At 37.1% G+C, this 15,112-nt stretch overlaps 1 protein-coding gene across 1 annotated transcript in view; it reads left to right on the top strand.

Annotated features, from left to right (window-relative positions):
* LOC308134058 (mannosyl-oligosaccharide 1,2-alpha-mannosidase IA) overlaps positions 1–15,112 on the top strand; it is a 227,189-nt gene that overhangs the window by 137,589 nt on the left and 74,488 nt on the right. Inside the window, exon 4 of the mRNA XM_080501666.1 lies at positions 11,853–11,933. Within this exon, the coding sequence (XP_080357792.1) occupies positions 11,853–11,933 (81 nt within the window). The remainder of the gene's footprint in view (positions 1–11,852; positions 11,934–15,112) is intronic.

Genomic DNA, 15,112 nt, shown 5'->3' with positions numbered 1-15,112 from the left:
TTTATTTAAAATCATACCAAATGAAATGTAATAGTTTACATAGTCATATCTTGAAAAAGCGACAACACTCCTGAACCCACATGATCTGTCCATGATTTAGTGTGCGAGTCCACACTCGCAGTTCGATTACTTTGCAAGGTCACAAGCTTTCGTTCACTTTCTACTTGGGCCTCAGCGTTGTCACTTTTACCAAAACGGTGGAAATACACACAGAACAAATTGTGAACCATGTATGTTTTTATCGAACTATAAAGTGAAGGTATGCATCTCTTTGTTTCCAACAAAGGTACATTGAAGTTAAACCTAGCATTAGAAAAACAAACTTAATTTGTAGTATTTCTTACATTAGCATGAACACCACAATGTCTGGCCTCTTTGCTTTAGCTACTTTAAATGAAAAAGGAAAAGCTTGAATTTAACCACTGAACAGAGAAATGGAAAGAAAAATACTGAGAGTTACAGTGTTATTTTTCAATACACAACCAATAAGTCTCGTGTAAATAGCATATTGTATCGTAGAACAATAATAGTAAATAATGCAAAAGCAGTCTCACACATCAGACATCCTATCCCCCCCTCTGAGGGATCAATAAATTACATCATTGTAATTTGAGCATTTGCATGATTTGACCTCAGAGTAGTTTCAAAGGTCAACAATAAAGAAGTCTTGATGATACTACACTCAGAATGAAAACAGAACAAAAGCTGTTGTCTTGCTTGACTCTTCACAATATTTGGGCGCAAAACAAAGCATCAATGGCTGAAGGTGGGATGTGTAGCAGTGCAAAGTACAGCAAAAAAAAAAACACTGCCAGCAACAATCTACAGATGCTGTATTAACATTACTGCTGAGTGTTATTCATGTGCAATGTTCATTGTTTGTGTGGTGGAGCAATTCAGCAGTCTGAAGTGCAGCCTGTTTCCAGAGGCGAGTGCAGGGTGAACAGTCTATGTGCAGGGTGGGTGGGACCTGGAGTATACAAGTTTCTCTCTCTCTCTCTCTCTCTCTCTCTCTCATCTCTCTCTCTCTCTCTCTCTCTCTCTCTCTCTCTCTCTCTCTCTCTCTCTCTCTCTCTCTCTCTCTCTCTCTCTCTCTCTCTCTCTCTCTCTCTCTCTCTCTCTCTCTCTCTCTCTCTCTCTCTCTCTCTCTCTCTCTCTCTCTCTGCATCTGGTGGATGGATGACAACCTGCATCATCCGCTGGTGCGCTGTGCAAACTTCAACACAACTCCTTCTCTGCCATAGTGCAGCCTCTATAATCACACAGTGACGTCTGGGTACTGTGTACCTCATAGCTGTAGAAAGATGTGAGGACATCAACTAATGGAGGAAATTCATCTTCTGTATCACTACTGTATGGATGCAGAAAGGAAGAATGTGGAAGTCCAAAGCCACCTCCGTGGTCTTCTGGGTGTTGAGAATGAGGTAGTGACCCTGCATCGCTGTGTCAATGAACACAATTGAAACCTGGTTTTGCACAAATAATAAGTGGCATCTATCAAAACACACCTCACAAAGAGGGAAAATAAATGTAGGAGTTAGATATAAGATGGGGTTTTTCATGTCTCGAGTAAGTGCACTATTGATTAGCCTTGGCCAGTATTTTGCTGTGCAGCTTATATGCATGACATATATTTTACTTAATTTTAATGTTAATAATTAACGCATGTAATTGTCTGCTGATGCACTACAGTTAAAATACCTTTGAGACAACATGATATGGATTCTAATACATTTGATATTGCTCACTGTCGAGTGTTTGGTTGGTGTCCCTCCTAAATATTGAGATGCGTGTGCAAATCTTTGGAGATCTTGCTTTCTTTCATTCTTTCTTTCTTATTTTTAATTGGTGTAAAGTAAAGAGCTTCGTTCTGATCAGAGGAGGCTCTTTAGCATGCTCCAGAGGTTGGCGATCATTAACGCTAATGTCGCAGACTGCTCTCACAGCTTGGACGCTGATCAAGACTATAATTACTCGACAATAAGAACTGAAGAAAAAAAAGAAACCGGAGCTGCAGCTTTTCTGTCCAGACAGTGGCCAGGCCCAGCTTTGGGAGACTACTTTCAGCGCAGGAAGCAGCTTTGACTGCGCAGTATGTTAAACAGACTAGAGATTAGAGAAGCAGGATCAAATTTGCCCTTTCCATGAATTCTCAATGTTAATTAGCAGTGTTAAGTTAAAATAATCACAGCCAGAAAGTATGAATCACCGGTAGGGGAGGCAATCACGCGCTTCATTTTTATCCTTAGGCGCGTCGGGTCACTTTCCGCCGTCACGTCAGTCTAATTTGGCTTTGAAATATGGGAGTCGGTCGAAACCTGGACGGCAGTGACGCTGAAAGTCATCGCGCCTGGCGACACTGATGCCTCTTTATTAGTTGTGAATCATTACATTAGTGTCTGAGCAGGACACACCACTGGGCAACGGTCGAGTCGACTCCTTGGCACGCAGTGGCGCAGCAGCTATGCCAAGCAGGCGCGCGTCCCGAGCAAATCTGGGACGAGCATGATAACAATCTTTGCCATGACTGTGTGGAATGCTCATCAGCAGAGGAAATGCTGTCGGCAGCATTGCACGGTGCTGGTGAAGCAGAACACCTACAAGCTTCGGCAGCAATGTGCCCAATGAGTCATTACACTCATTAATTAATTTTCTTTTCTGCTGAGGCTCCTCCTGCACAACAATTACATTATGTATAGCAATTAAAATGTTAATTTTTCATACGGTATTAAGCACATTTTAAGTACTTGAATCAGTGTAAAAAGCAGCATCCAGTTGCCTGTTTATGGATGTCAGAGGTTTTTGAATTGTGGGGTGATGATCCTCTACAAGTCCTTGAGCTGCTCATGCCTTTAGTCATACCAAGTAGAAATCTTTGGCTTAATTCCAGACTTCCTGATGTGGATCAATTCATGAGATATTATCTTTAATGGTAGTTTGGATCCATAGGCTATAAAAATCATAACTCTTCTTGTCCTTGGGAGATGTTGTTAATTTTAAATATTATTTAAATGTAGTTTGAGACTGCTGTAACTGTCAAAGTAATGGATTTGCGCTAAAACCTTTTTTAATCGTTTCAATTAGTCTGCAATGATCAAGCAGGGGTTTAGTGGTTGGAAGGTTGGTTCTGATCTAATCATGTCTGGGCAGTTTGTATGTTCTTTTCACTATGTGGGTTTTCTGTAGAGGCTGTTTGCTCTGTGATGGGCTGTCTGCAGTGAAACCTACATTTGTACAGCATCAGCTGGGATTTTCTCCAGATTCAGCGTTGAATGAAGATCATTTTGAAGATGGGTAGAATTTGTTTCCATTCAGAATAATTGTCTTTCAGTTGCTTCTTTCAGGCTTCTTTCAGTTCCAAAAAAGTGTTTTTGTTGAAATAATGAATAGTTGTACCCTCTATTTGTTTTTCTCTTTAATATAATTTCACTTCAGAAACTTTGCTTGGAAAACTTATCCTCCTCACCCACCTTTTTTGTCTGCCCTTGTGCTCCCATAAAAAATATTTATGCACATAATGAATATACTGTTTGAACTTCAGGTTTGCAGTGCACCTTTGTTGTGACTGTTTAGTGATGACTTTTGAGAAACTCTGTTCTTTCACCTTCTGCCGCGGCAGGTTCAGGAAAGTGTAACAGAGACACTGCAAGCAAGGTTTCATCTCAGTGGCAAGAGCAGCGAGAGCCTCCGTTTCCTTCGACGTGCTTGTGTTGCCTTCTAATTAGGTCTTCAGTTTGAGCTCCAAACACACTGAAGAGAAACCACAAGGGGTGGGGGGAGAAGTGAAAACAGGTGTTCTTCACTCTACCAGATTTCATTGTCATGCTTACAAGAGAACAGTTCTGCTTGCTTCGCCATGTGCTAACATGCCTCCAGGAAGAGTGGCGCACTTTCGCTGAACTGCAGCTTTTTGTGCTTTAGTGTGAAATTACTTCTTCTGGGATGGATGTGAAAGTCCTTTATTTTTACTCCTGTAATTCATCTGCAGGTTTATTATCATGGTGATTAAACATAAAGCCCATTGAAGAAGCCTAAGTGTGTTGGAAAACTCAAGTTAATGAATAATGTCTTAATGATGTAATTATACAGAGTCCCAGTGTTGCACTCATCACAGTGTTTTGATATAGTAATACACCACTATCACATTATATAACTATAAAGTTAATAAGATATTTATAGCACACACCAGGTCATTAATTTCCTCTACTCTTTTGTAATTATGATTGTCAAATGCCCATATATGTATGTAGAAAAAAAAAGTACAAGCTGTAATTAAGATATAAGTAGCTATCTTAAGTGTAGCTTATTTTTCCTAATTATGGCTAATGGATTCTTCTGATTATGACCACATAAGGTTGGGTATGTGTATTAAAATGTATTCATATGATAACTGTCTCGATACATTTCTTAACAACTGGTAGCTATGATGATTCAACCAAAAATGTTGTTTTAAATTGTGAATTTTTTGGGTAGTGAGTTGGATGGATGGCTAGCATATTCATATATTTTTTGGGTTTATTAATAGGTTCAACGGTTAATTCACTGATAAATTAGATTCCCTAACTAACCCAATGGAAATAAAGAATATTATTATTTATTACAATTCACAAGGACATAATCTCTCATATCAGAATCTTCAATCTGTCTACACTTGATTATTGTTTATGGTTCTGCTTGTATTTCATTTTTATATCCTGAAATCACTGTTTTTATAGTGATATTGTTTGTATTTTAAGATGACAGAGTCATTTCTGTCAGAAATAAAGGGGAGAAAACCATAAAATATGTTTAATCAGCAGCAGTCTGGAAGAAGCAGAATGATTTATGTTGACATGTCGCATAATTAACTTTCATTCTGCTTTGTGTAGGTGTTTTTTTTTCTTCTCTTCATAATGATTTTTTCTTCTTTTTTTTTTTGCCAGATGAAAAATATCCCTTCATCATGATTATATTGACGGGCCCGTTTAATCACTGACTTAATTCAATTTCACTTTTTTTCCCCACTTCGAGTCAGAACTTTATGTGGATTGTGGAAAAGAAAAGGAAATTAATAAAATAATAAATTTATCCACAACAGCCAGATATGTTTATTCAATTATAAGCTCAAGGATGGAGCTCTGATAGCTTAGAAATCTTGTATTATTTGGGGGATTTAAACAGAAACTAAATTGGGGGTGACAAAATGTGGACAAATTAAATGGGGCAGTTTGGAAAAAGTAATTGAATGATAGCTTAACTTTTTTATTTTTTATTTTGCATCATTTGCCTCAGAAAAGGTAAATAGATTTAGCTTTTTGTCAGCAATTTGCCCAAACACTTCCAAAAAAATGTACATCATAAAAAAATGTTTAAATTATGTTGTGTGGTTGGAGATGAAGGAAGGGATCAGTTGTTCCAACACAAAACAGTTTTTTAGCCTATCTGTTCAAAAAAATATTTTTTTTTTATCTTGAGATACCAGCTTCACATTGAGCCTGAGAGTCTGATCCAATCTGTTGTTTGGTTTTTCAACCTTACAATAAATGCAAAATGTCTGTTTATTCATATGAAAACAGCCTTTCAGACTACTGACATTGTTTTTAATCTTTTCTCTTGATACCTTGCTTAGAGTAAGATGACTGGATGGATTAATGTTAGTGTGAGTTTCATTGTTGGGCGTGCATTCGCAGAGCCTCGGGCTTTGCTTTATTTTAGTTGATTTAATGGAGAAACAAATTTGAGCATTTGCCCTATTTTTTACTGAAATTATGCTCTAGTTATTTCTGGTGGAAAAAATACGCTTGAATGCAAACATCAACAAAAAAATGGTGCCTATTGGATCATATATATATATATATATATATATATATATATATATATATATATATATATATATATATATATATATATATATATATATATATATATTGAAGTGCCCATCAGATTCAAAAGCTCACATAGTGATTTATTGAGTCTCCACTGGCAATTTAAAGTCTGATTGGCAAAACCTTTGTCAGCAATACTTGTATTCCCTCACTGAAGCTTCTGCCTGTCACGCTGAGAGCTACTATCACGGGTGATAAATAGACACTCCATCCCTAATCACTGCCATCGTAGTGCCATTACTGAACGGGCCACTCATTTTGAGGTTGGCACGACATCTCGGTTCGGCCGCCCTGCCAGAGGCGTTGGTGCTTTGTTTCAGGAAATGTGCTGACTTCGAAGATAAATCCAGCCATCTGGGGGTGCAGCGGCCTCTCTCATTTACCTGAAGCAGACAGTAAAGCTCCAAAAAGCAAGCAGCAATTCAACAACTCATATTTTTGGACAAGTCGTTGTCTTAACCTGCTTGTCGAGGAGTTACATTTACACCCCTGTCATGTCTGCTCGATAGCCGGAGGCGGCAGCTGGCTAGCTTAGCTTGATTGGCTTTGTTCAAAGATAACAAAATCTGCCCAACAACACCTCTAAAGCTCCACAATTACAGTATGTTTAATCCAAACTCTCAGAGTGCAAATACAGAGATCTTCATGCTAAGCCCGGCTGTTGCTGGCAGCCATATAATTACTGGAAAACATGAAATCGAGCTTGTCATCAAACTGTTTGCACGGATCCCAGTAATTGTATTTTCCAAAGTGTAAAATTGCTCCTTTACCTCTTTATCAGGCAACAAATCATGGGCCTGATCTCCTAAAGCTTTATGTGTATAAATACACAGGCAGGTTTTATATTGGAGGGTGATCCACTTAAAAGATTCACTTACTGATTTAACACATTCACTTTCATCAATAGAATAATGGAATAAATGTATTCCAGTGTTGAAACCGGTGGATTCAATCATAGTGCACAATGTGATCGACAATAGAGATAGAATGATGTTTAGTTTTTTTTATGTCAGATATTGATATCTGTTGTCACAATTTTGAGTATTATTAATTCCAACATTTAACTTTGTTAAAATGCCTCTAAGCATACGTTTATTAAACACCTTTTCAGATTTGCAACATGTTTATTCTTTTGTTTTGTTTTGTTTTTAAGTCTTACACAATAGGCATCTTTGTTTTACTAACAGGAAGCATCCAAGGCTCAACAGCATATCTTTTAAAGTTAAATGAAACGATAAACAAATAAATAGCTCCCTGAAGTTTTCTCCAGTATCTAGGGTTTTCCAAAACTTCAATATAACTGAAATGATATCTTACTTTTGTATTTGTTTTATTTACAAACAAAACCCAAACGCGCAGGTAGTCTCCAGAGTCAGCAGCAACTCTAAGATAAATTTACATCAATTGTTTTCTCAAGTTGTATAGAGTAAATAAAACAAAGTTAACTACAATTGTAAATAAATTTATATAACTGATTATATCTCTCTCTCTGTCCCTCTCGCTCTCTCTATCACTCTTTCCCTCCCTCTTACTATTCTTAATGACTATCCCTGTCAATATTATCACCAACCTTGTTTCAGGTGATTAAACCATTATAAACACTAAATAGCCGTATAACACATATTCACTTTATGTGTTTCTTATAGGTGTTTGAGAATGAGTGTGTCTGTCAGTGTTTGGATTCACTGTAATGTTTTGGATAAACCCTGCAATTTCTTAGAGCATAAAAAAGCTAAATGTTACTCTCTGCACAATATAGTGTGAAAGATAGACCTTTAAAAAAGTACATCTAAACTTTAAACAGCAAAAAAAAACCTGTAAAATATGTTTTGTACAGTATCATCAAATAAGTGTATTTGTTTTAACACAAGTGTCAACCAAAGTATTAAAGAAAAGATAAATGTCCTCCAGCAATGCCAAAGCAAACTCTCTCAATGAGTGGGCAGACAAAATGTGTTTAGTGAAAAATTGATGGTGTGAGGAAATCCTCGTAATGATAATTTCCTGGCAGCATCAAATATGCAGATTAATAGACAAACACATTTAATGGTTATTGATTTATTTCAAGTATCATCACATGAGATGAGATTAGGTGTATAAATATTTTAAAGAGGAGATCTATATGGAGATAAATGAAAGTGCTGAACAGATGCCAGTGACACCCCGTCTCCATACTATTCCTCAGAGAGGAGCAAATAGCCCTCTCTGGCACCCAATTACAGTTTCCTTATCATCCACACTTGAGATAGCAATTTCCCCCTCAATAGGTCTTCAAGTCAGTGACTACCATTTCTGCCTCAACCTTCAGCTGGAACGAGAGGCAGTAATTATAGTGGCACATTGAAACACAGGTTAGTATTTAAGTTGTATTCCTTTCAGGAAAGATAATGAACAACAAATATTGCTTGTTCCACTGGCAGCATTATCCTTTGAGTACTCACTTTATATTGTCACCTTAAAGTATACTTTTTTTTTTCCTTTGAGTTTTTACTAATGCATGTGTGTTATGGCTTTGTGGAATAGTAGACTTTCCTAGATGTACACTGTGTGTGGCAATTACCAGCAAATCTCTGCACATCAGGCAATTCTTGTGATCAAATGTGATTGTGTCTGTCTCTAAGTTTCCCCAGCAATGGACCGATGACCTGTCCAGGTATACTGTGGAGATAAAAATAAAAGATCAAGATCACATGGATTTGTACTATAGAACATTTACAGGCTGCCTTTATCTGGAAAGTTGCATTTTGAATCATCTTCTTCCTGATCCAATCTAAGCATCTTTGGTTGTGTTTAGATAGGTTTAATTACATTAAGAATTCCTTTATTCGTTCCACTGTGGGGAAACCTCAGATGCTACAGCTGCAAAGTGAGATAGCATGCAAAAAGTACATTAATTAGATTTAATAAAGGAAAGATAAGAATATTTATGCTGTGGATAGTAGTAAGTGCACAATTGATTAGATATACAATTGAAGATGTAGATATCTTATACAAATGGTACGCAATATAAGACAATACTTCATGTACACAATATAGAGTAATGCAGCAAGACTGTATATGCAGATTTTATAACAGTTTATATACAATATAGAATAACAAAACTATAACAATATCTGAACCATACAGTATTATTATATACACCATGTGGGATAATGGGTTAACAATAAATGGACACGACCAGTCAAATGTTTGGACACACTTTCTCATTCACTAATACTGTTAGATTATCTTTCCCTTAATAAGATCATATTACCATCACAAACCACTGGAGGGGTAACTTAGGGTGACTCTTAGATGATCCACAACTATTTCCACCTTGCCATGGAGCTGCTGCTGACTTTTTTTTTGTCATTTTCACAATATGTCATGCCTCTAACATCTGGCTTGTTGCCATAAATTACGGTGTAATAATTCTTACATATGTTGTTTACCGTATCCCCCAATCAGACAGATTTACCTGGTGTGATATTTACCTAGTAACCTTTGCTAGTATCATGGGGGAAACAACAAAAACAAAATAAATAAGAATCACTGCTCCTGCTTTTAATCTCTATATACCAATTCACACAATTCTTATGTGTATTCTCATGGAGTTCATTTGAATAAAATGATTGTGCATGAACGGTTGAGCAAAAAAATCAGAGCAGAAATAACTGAACACAAAAACACTGATAAGACAAACAGGAAGAACTATACACACCAATACCATTCAGAAACATTAGATCCAAAGGAGCTAATGGAAAATTACACCTTTAATTGCCTCTGTGGAGAGAATAGAAACAACACATGTTCTATAGGGAGTAGCTGAATCAATTATTCATTATTCTTTCAAAGGACTTGTTGAACGGAAGAAAGTATGTTTATGTAAACTTCAAAAGAAGCCTATGTATGTATTTGATGGATAAGACGTCAGTGTACATGCAAATATTGACATTATAAATGACTGATTTTCTCTCTTCATGGCTACCATAAATACATAATGAACAGAAAGTGCAGTTTTTCACTAATAATCTAAGAACATTGGAAAGAACTGCAAGACATTGCAGACAATATGAAGGTAAATATTCTAATACATATATAACTTGGTGATCCTCTTGTTTCAGTAATAATAAAGGCAATCAAAAGCTAATTAAAGTTGCTGATGTTTCGGTTGCAGATGTGATTTACTGCTGCAGACAACAATATTTTTTTAATGGACAAATGTTGGAAATGCATCAGTCAACCGAACGTGCTGCCCAGTGTGAGGTGAGATAAAGTTTAGAGTTAATTGTGTCAGTTTAACTCTCAATAGTCTCTGGATCAACATTTCTGCTTAATGCAGAAAAAAGGGTTAGGGTTAGGGTTTAAAAAAAATTATGATGCATCAGATATTTAACAACATTTATAGACTAAAAAGAAAATCCAATGTCAAAAAACTTCAATAGCATATTTTGTTTTGACAGTTGTTTGACAGAGATCCAGACATAAAAGAACCAAGATATGTATTTTTCATTTTAATGTGTTTTTTAAAGTTGATTATTATGTAACAAAATAACTTTTACCCCTTGTTTTTGTTGGTTTGAGTTATTTTCCAAACACAAAGTTCATCTGGGACTCTGACTCTTTGTCCTTAAAGGCTTCAAGAGATGGGTTGTGTATTTGATGGACACATTAATCACTGTGGGGAAAAAGGATATCCGCTGCGGAGGAAGTATCTCTACCAGTGCAACTCGCCCTTCTCTCTCTTCTCTTTGTCAGCTTGTTGTTGATGGAGGTTCCTGCTCCAAAGAAATCAACAACTAAAGCCCGGCCGGCCTCAAAAAGTCAGGCTCAGAAAGTCAAGGCCATGTAATCGCAGTCCCCAGTGTTTAGTTTCCTCTTTTATCTGAGAGTCTCCTACTGCTGCAAGGCAGGATCGATGATTAGAGTTTAGTGGTTTGAGTTGACTTTTATTCGAGTGTTTCTGCTTCAGTTTTTCTTTAGAATCATTCTGTCACTGTTATTTTTGTCTTTTTGAGTTTTCAATTAGTTACATTTCTCCGATAACTCTTGTAATACCTGGATTTGTAAATGCAATGTTTTATTTTAACCTATCATTGACGAGTTAAACCTTCATAAACACGCATGTACTTAATTATATGTACACATTTTAGTTAAGTTATGAGCAATTATATTTGACCTCTTTTTTTATTTGAAACCCTTTCATTTTGAATTTACAGAACATGAATTCATAGTGCATGGAAACATTTATCACAGTTCTGGCAGTGATTTATGATATGCGTGTATTGTGCATGTCGATATCCATAAATCTGCAGTATATTTTACAGCCCGATTCGAAATGGTGATGGCACAAAAAAAGTTTGAAAAAAAAGAGATTCTGAGTGCTGGAAGTATGTGTTCATTATTATCGACATGCAGTGAAAGGCAACATAGTAGAATGTTAGGAAAATATGTATTTGATACAGTATTAAAATGATAATTTGAAGGATTGTATGTTCCAAAATTAAATGTAATAGAAAACTCTTTATTGACTAGAGGTCTTGTGAGAGTTACAAGAAGCCACGTCAGAGAGGAAGTTGCAGTCTCCTCTTTTAGACTTGAGATCTGGAATCAGAGTGATTCCATCAGGCTGCATCCAGCCAGCATCTGTAGGTGTCACGTCATCCATCTGGGACATCTGTTTAACAAACATGCGACGCACATCAGCACACCTGGAAGTGATAAATATTGTTCTCAGAAGCATTCGTCTCCAAGACTGTACAGGTTTGTGTGTGAAATATTGATGCAAACATCTGGATTCTGGTTCACCGGGACGATTTCCAAGGGCAATTAAATTACCGCATATCTCAGATGAGGAACACCCTGAGTTCGAGTCGGGGAAAGAAATAAGTCACAGTATATGCAGTGTGTACTTTCTACTATAAATACCACTGTGCTGATTTACTGTGAACTGTGGCCTTGGGTGAACATGTCATTTGACGATTTGATCTCTCTCTCCTGCTCCAACAGAATGGCGAGGCGTCGCTCTTTGAGGTGAACATCCGTTACGTCGGGGGGTTGCTGTCGGCATACTACCTGACAGGAGAGGAGGTAAGATTAATAGACGTCTGTTATCCCTCCACTCTGGTGAGATCTGCCGCTTTCTTTATCTGCAAGCGGCGTGGCAGTTTGAATGATGAGCAGGCTTCATGTGAGCGTGACACCGCCGTCTGTATGTGTGTGTGAACCCACACGATTTTATGCATGTATAAATGTACGCAAGGCTCCTTATTTCTAGATTCTCACTGACATTGGGTACATTTACTGAGATATGCAGAAGGTGTAGATCAATTTGAGCACAGGTCCATGCCTGATCTTCTTTAATTTTGTCAACATAAGTCTGAAAGTTGTTATAATTGGCTACATTTTAGAGCTATTGGGGTCTTGCATGTGTTTTATTCAAACAGAGTATTCTAGTTTTGTTGGTATTTACACAATATAAATGTAAAATTCATTTAAAAAAAACCAAAACACTAATTAAATACTTTTGTACAACTTTAATCACATTTTATTGTTTGCTCATGAGTCTGATAATGGCAGAGTTAAGAATGTGCCAGGGCACGTCAGCGGCGTTAGGCAGAGAATTACTTGGAAAGCTGATTTTGATGAAAGTGTCCCATCAGTTTTCTCTGTGTTCACTGGACTGAGTGGTCTGGCATGTATGTGTGGAGCCTGTGATGTCTGCTAAAGCAGGAAAACTGTACCTTCTGGTAACTGTCAATGTGTCTTATTTACAAGCTGTGTATTTTCCAAGCTTACTCCTCCAGTCGCCGATTAATCCAGTGCTGGAGGGTGAGAGAAGGACAACATTTTTTGGGGGGGGAATTCATATGCAGTTAAGAGATATTGGTCAGTGGATTTCTACTTTTGTGCTTAATGCTCTGCTCTTATTTACCTGCATTTATTCAGTGTTGCAGTGATGTGTGGGATTGGAGAATTTAAAGCTGCTCAAAAAGTAATGTTACGTGAATTGTGCAGAGCAATGAAACAATGCAGCTCTTTAGGTTTGCTGTTAGATAACAATAAAAGTGGTACTCAGGTAATATGTCCCACAAGTGCATTAAAGTCTAAATATTACATTTACTCATGTTGACAAAAAATATATATATAGTAGCACACTTTCTCAGATATTGGCAGATGTAGCAAACTACCCATTGCTTTTGCTTGATAAGTTGCTGGTCTTGTATGTTTCTCAGACTGTGTGTAATGTTCTGGAAAATTAGAGACTGGATAGAGTCAAACTGAAGAGATTCATGAGAAAAAATGTTTTGAACCGCTGTCTTTTAGCATGAAGAGGAAAAAAGACAGTGTGTAGAGTGTGTTTTTCTTTTTTCGTAAAACATTTAGTTGTAAGACAGTAAATCCAGGGTTGGCACAGAGTTGCTGTTAGTAGTCTACTTAGCACCACGGTAACATGGGATTGATTCCAGACCCTTGTCATTTGTCGGTGTGCATGTGTGTCTGTCAGTTTTCTACTTGTGGATAAGAGCTCAAATACACTCAGTTCAGTTTGTGCCTATGTGCGCTCAGTGGTGGTCAACCATTTCTGTACCTGGAGGGACCTACATGTTTCTCTATTTTCTGGTAGTTTTTTAATTAAATAGATACCATGAATGAACCTGTGAAATATGGTAATGATAAATACATGAATCCTGCAAGCAGCAACAAAATAGGAATATGTTTCATGTTTCACAACTGAAACTTGAGGTGAAATTGGAATTCAAAATTTTTTTTTTTTTTATGTGGGTACCAGTTAAAAATACCTGAAAAAAACATATTCATTTATTGAGGTTACAATGATTTTTAAGCATAAACAACTTGTTTGTTTTTACAAGTATTAAAATTAATTATGCTTTTCATGCAAGTGAAACAAGTTGGAGTAATTAGATAAAAGTTGGACGGTATAGTCAAAGGGATTTTTTTTTTCCCCTCCTCTGATGAAAAAGAACAACCAGGGTCGTGTCCTTGAAGAGCACATCGTGGTTGCAGTGTAGCTGTTCTGTGCCTCGGTGTGAAGGCCTGTGGTTACGGTGGACAGCGCTCCTGCTAGTGTGAGGGCTGTGAAACTTTATGACTGTGAACTTCAGCCTTGCCAAAAAAAGATGTATGAAGCCCCTGTAAACCTTGGCTCGGTAAATAAAGGTTTTAAACCTGCCTGTGACAAACAACACAGCACAAATGGTCCAGTTCATTATCAGTTCATTGTGAAGTTACTGGAGGTCAGCGTGTCACCATAATGAGCATCTGCCTGGAGCAAGCGCATTCACCCTGCGCTCTTTTGGAGGGACTGCAATCTGAGCAGCAGCAGAATTAATGGAAAGAGGATCCAGTGACATATGGACACTCAGTCGCTTTAATGGACATTGATTTGCAGGCCAGGCAAGTTGAGAGGAGAGTAACATAAAAACTATCCACTGCCACTGGATGAGTGAAATATGAATACATTACTGGAGCAGAATATATTGTTGGATCCATTAGTCCACATTTGCTTGCCATTGATGTGATGTAGAAAGTGGTCTTCTACTTTCTCTATGGAAATATCTATACATGGCATCGATAATAAGATTTTGTAACAATAGGATGAGTAAATGACACTTTTTTGCTTCTCTGCTTCATCTTACATTTTTTTAATATCTTATCTTAATATCTTTTTTTAAAGCTCAGTCACTCACCCCTCCCATCCATATTTTGTAATGTTTATAATACTATAAGATAGTGGACATGATTTATTAAGATCCTGTATAAAGCAAGCGGAATCGAATGCTCACTATGCAGATAGATTACATCCTGTGTGTCTATTCTGTGAATGATTCAATTGAGGATATTGCACATATTAACATATATTATTGGCTGCCTTGGAGTGATTGGATTAAGCACTGAGGCCGCAAAAGCACAGGCTGATATACGTAATGTAGTTTGAAGGAGTTTTCAACACAGTTAATGCAAATTAATGTGAATTTGGGCCCAAAACAAAACAAAAAATTGCAAAATGGGACATGAAGCTGGCAGAAAGGAGCAATGGAAGAGATTCAGAGAAAATCACTGGGCGTGGGAAGGAGCACAGCAATGTATAACAAAATATCCTATAGATGAAAGTTGTTAGGAACCCGCTGAGAAAAAGCCTCTCACCACAGTAACAGCAGTGATTGTGCAGAAGGCTGAACTTTCACTTTCATTTCAAACAGGCACAATCATAAACAACTAAGCATTTTGAGATGCTCTGAAATTTT

This window comes from Blennius ocellaris (assembly GCF_963422515.1).
Source record: "Blennius ocellaris genome assembly, chromosome: 8".
Taxonomy (NCBI): domain Eukaryota; kingdom Metazoa; phylum Chordata; class Actinopteri; order Blenniiformes; family Blenniidae; genus Blennius; species Blennius ocellaris.
Note: the sequence above shows the minus strand (reverse complement) of the source record. Positions and strands in the feature narration are given on the sequence as shown.